The sequence below is a fragment of the Penaeus vannamei genome, chromosome 7, assembly GCF_042767895.1.
Source record: "Penaeus vannamei isolate JL-2024 chromosome 7, ASM4276789v1, whole genome shotgun sequence".
Classification (NCBI taxonomy): domain Eukaryota; kingdom Metazoa; phylum Arthropoda; class Malacostraca; order Decapoda; family Penaeidae; genus Penaeus; species Penaeus vannamei.
Window position 1 is genome coordinate 36,630,457 of NC_091555.1, and position 2,500 is coordinate 36,632,956.

The 2,500-nt window shown below is 44.8% G+C and overlaps 2 protein-coding genes across 2 annotated transcripts in view; both read right to left on the bottom strand.

Moving 5' to 3' along the window:
* The window catches only part of LOC113828955 (uncharacterized), a 7,839-nt gene extending 7,230 nt beyond the window's left edge, over positions 1-609 (bottom strand). The window contains exon 1 of the mRNA XM_070123351.1: positions 1-609. This exon is cut by the window's left edge and continues 324 nt beyond it. Within this exon, the coding sequence (XP_069979452.1) occupies positions 1-609 (609 nt within the window).
* A 126-nt stretch (positions 610-735) lies between these two features.
* The window catches only part of LOC138862173 (uncharacterized), a 2,295-nt gene continuing 530 nt past the window's right edge, over positions 736-2,500 (bottom strand). Inside the window, exon 2 of the mRNA XM_070123352.1 lies at positions 736-2,357. Coding sequence (XP_069979453.1) covers positions 736-2,357 — 1,622 coding nt within the window. The remainder of the gene's footprint in view (positions 2,358-2,500) is intronic.

Here is a 2,500-nt window from a genome sequence, read left to right on the forward strand (position 1 = left end):
CACTCGATTTGCGACAAAGGTGTGGTAACGAGCCTTCTGATTGAACAAGTACTTGAGCACTGAAGTGCTGTCTGTCCAAAAGACTGAATCTTCCAATTTCAACCCCAGTTCCTTTTGTAATTTACAGTCCATTCGAGCTGCAACGGTGGCAGCCGTCAGTTCTAGTCTTGGAATAGTTGTCGGTTTCAGAGGTGCAACTCTTGCTCGTGCCATAACCAAAGTGCAGTATACCCTTTCCGAGGCATTTACCATCTTCAAGTAGGAGGCTGTGCCATAACCAGACTGACTTGCATCTGCAAAATGATGGAGCTGATAAGAAATGACGGAACCAAAGGAAATGGGCACTAGGCTTCGTGGCAGCTTAAATCTTGACAATTTTGGTAACTGTTCCAACCATTTTCTCCAACGAGCAGCTTCCTTATCACCCATATTTTCATCCCAGCCTAACTGCATCTGACACATGTCTTGAAGAATCATTTTTGCTGGCAGTGTCAAGGGCGCCACCATGCCAAGTGGGTCATATATAGATGCTATGATAGATAAAACTCCTCGGCGTGTTAGTGGCTTGTCGCCAAGGCAGATTTTGAATGTGAAGCAATCTTCGGCCATCGACCAGTGTACACCCAAGGTCCTTTCAACTGGGAGATCATCCTAACTGAGGTCTAGAGAAGCAACCGACGCATCCCTCTCCGATTCAGGAATCTTCTTGAGCACGTCCTTGTTATTGGCTGTCCATTAGTTCAGACGCCAACCACCTGCATTACAGAGAGCAATGAGATCTTTGATGATTTTTATCAGTCTCTCTTTGTCATCATGGGCCAGCAGGAGATTATCAACATAAAAACTTTGTATTATGGCAGTGACAGCTTGTTCATCAAAAACCTCACCGTGGTCCTCAGCAGTCTTCCTTAAGGCATAATTTACACAGCTAGGAGAGGATCTAGCACCAAAAACATGAACATTCATTCGGTAATCACTTACAGGCTTATTGATATCACCATCTGACCACCATAAAAAACGGAACACATCACGATCCTCTAGGGGAACCTTGACCTGATAAAACATCTCCTCGATGTCCGCTGTGACTGCATAGTGACCATGCCTGAACCGCATGAGTACCCCTATTAGAGGATTTGTGAGGTCTGGCCCTTGAAGAAGATGGTCATTTAGGGAAGTGCCATTGAATTTAGCTTTAAGGTCATAGACGACACGTACCTTCAGCTTAGTGGGATGACGCACAGCATGATGTGGCATGTACCATATTCTACCATCATTTCGTTCTAATCCTGATGGAGGTACTATTTCAGCATACTGTTTACTTATATTCTTTTCCATTTGAGTGATGTATGTCTCCTTGAAAGTCTTGTCAGATTCCAGCTTCCTTTTGAGGCTTTTCATTCTACGTACAGCCATTTCACGATTGTTTGGAAGTGGACTACTGTCCCTGAAAGGGAGTTTGACTACATATTTACCCGATTCTTCATGGATGGACTGTGAGATCTTATCGGAAAATAACTTATCTACCAGCGAATCTTCACGTTGGGAATGAACTTCCTTTTCCCAAAAGTCAGCATTGAAGTGCTCTCGTAAGCACTCGCCAAGATCTTGTGTTGGGGAAATATGATATACCGGGGCAGTCAAAGGGTTCCTGGGGCCAGTTGGTCCAAAGACAACCCAGCCAAATCTGGTAAGATAGGCTGAGGGTTCGTCATCAGTCCCATGTCTCTGGTCGAGTATGTGACGGTTCAAAATGCTATTGAGCCCAATTATAAGTTCCACCTCTTGATTGTCGCCAGGCAATCTTTGTAGATCCACATCATTCAGATGAAGCCATTTTTTAGTCCAGTTCACGGGTATCATGCTGTCAGTAGTTATGCTGAGTTTGTCTGTAATGTACACTTCATTTACGGTAATGTTATTTCCACCGCCTATGCTGCTCAACATAAGTGGTACACGCTCGTTGCACATGAATATTCCATTTTCAGTTTTCATTGCTTGCCTCACTGGTAGGCCTTGGATTCCCAAACGTTGTATTAAGCTTCGAGCAGCCAGAGTTGGTGCAGCACCACCATCTATGAAGGCGTAAGTGGAGACGCTGTTATTCACTTGGACAGGCAGGATCTTCATCATAATCCTCCCATCAGGCTCACAATCAAGAATATTAGCACAGGGTAGAGCATCTGTTAATGGAGAATTAACACTTGGGGTCACACTTCCCTTGGCTTCTATGCCACCCCCAGTTGAGGAACTAGGTGTACCCAATTTCTCGTAACAGTCAGGTATGTTCTCATTGCTGAACACCTCAACACTCCCAGTTGGAGATCTCTTGTACTTACGGGATGGTGCAAAACTCTTTGCTATTGGCCGGTGTAACAGTGTGTGGTGATAGTAGGCACCACATCAATCGCACTGGCTCTTGTCGTTACAGAAACGATGGCCATGGCCGGGTTTTAAGCAGCGAAAACATAGCTTGTTGTGTGTGACAATATTCCATCGTTCG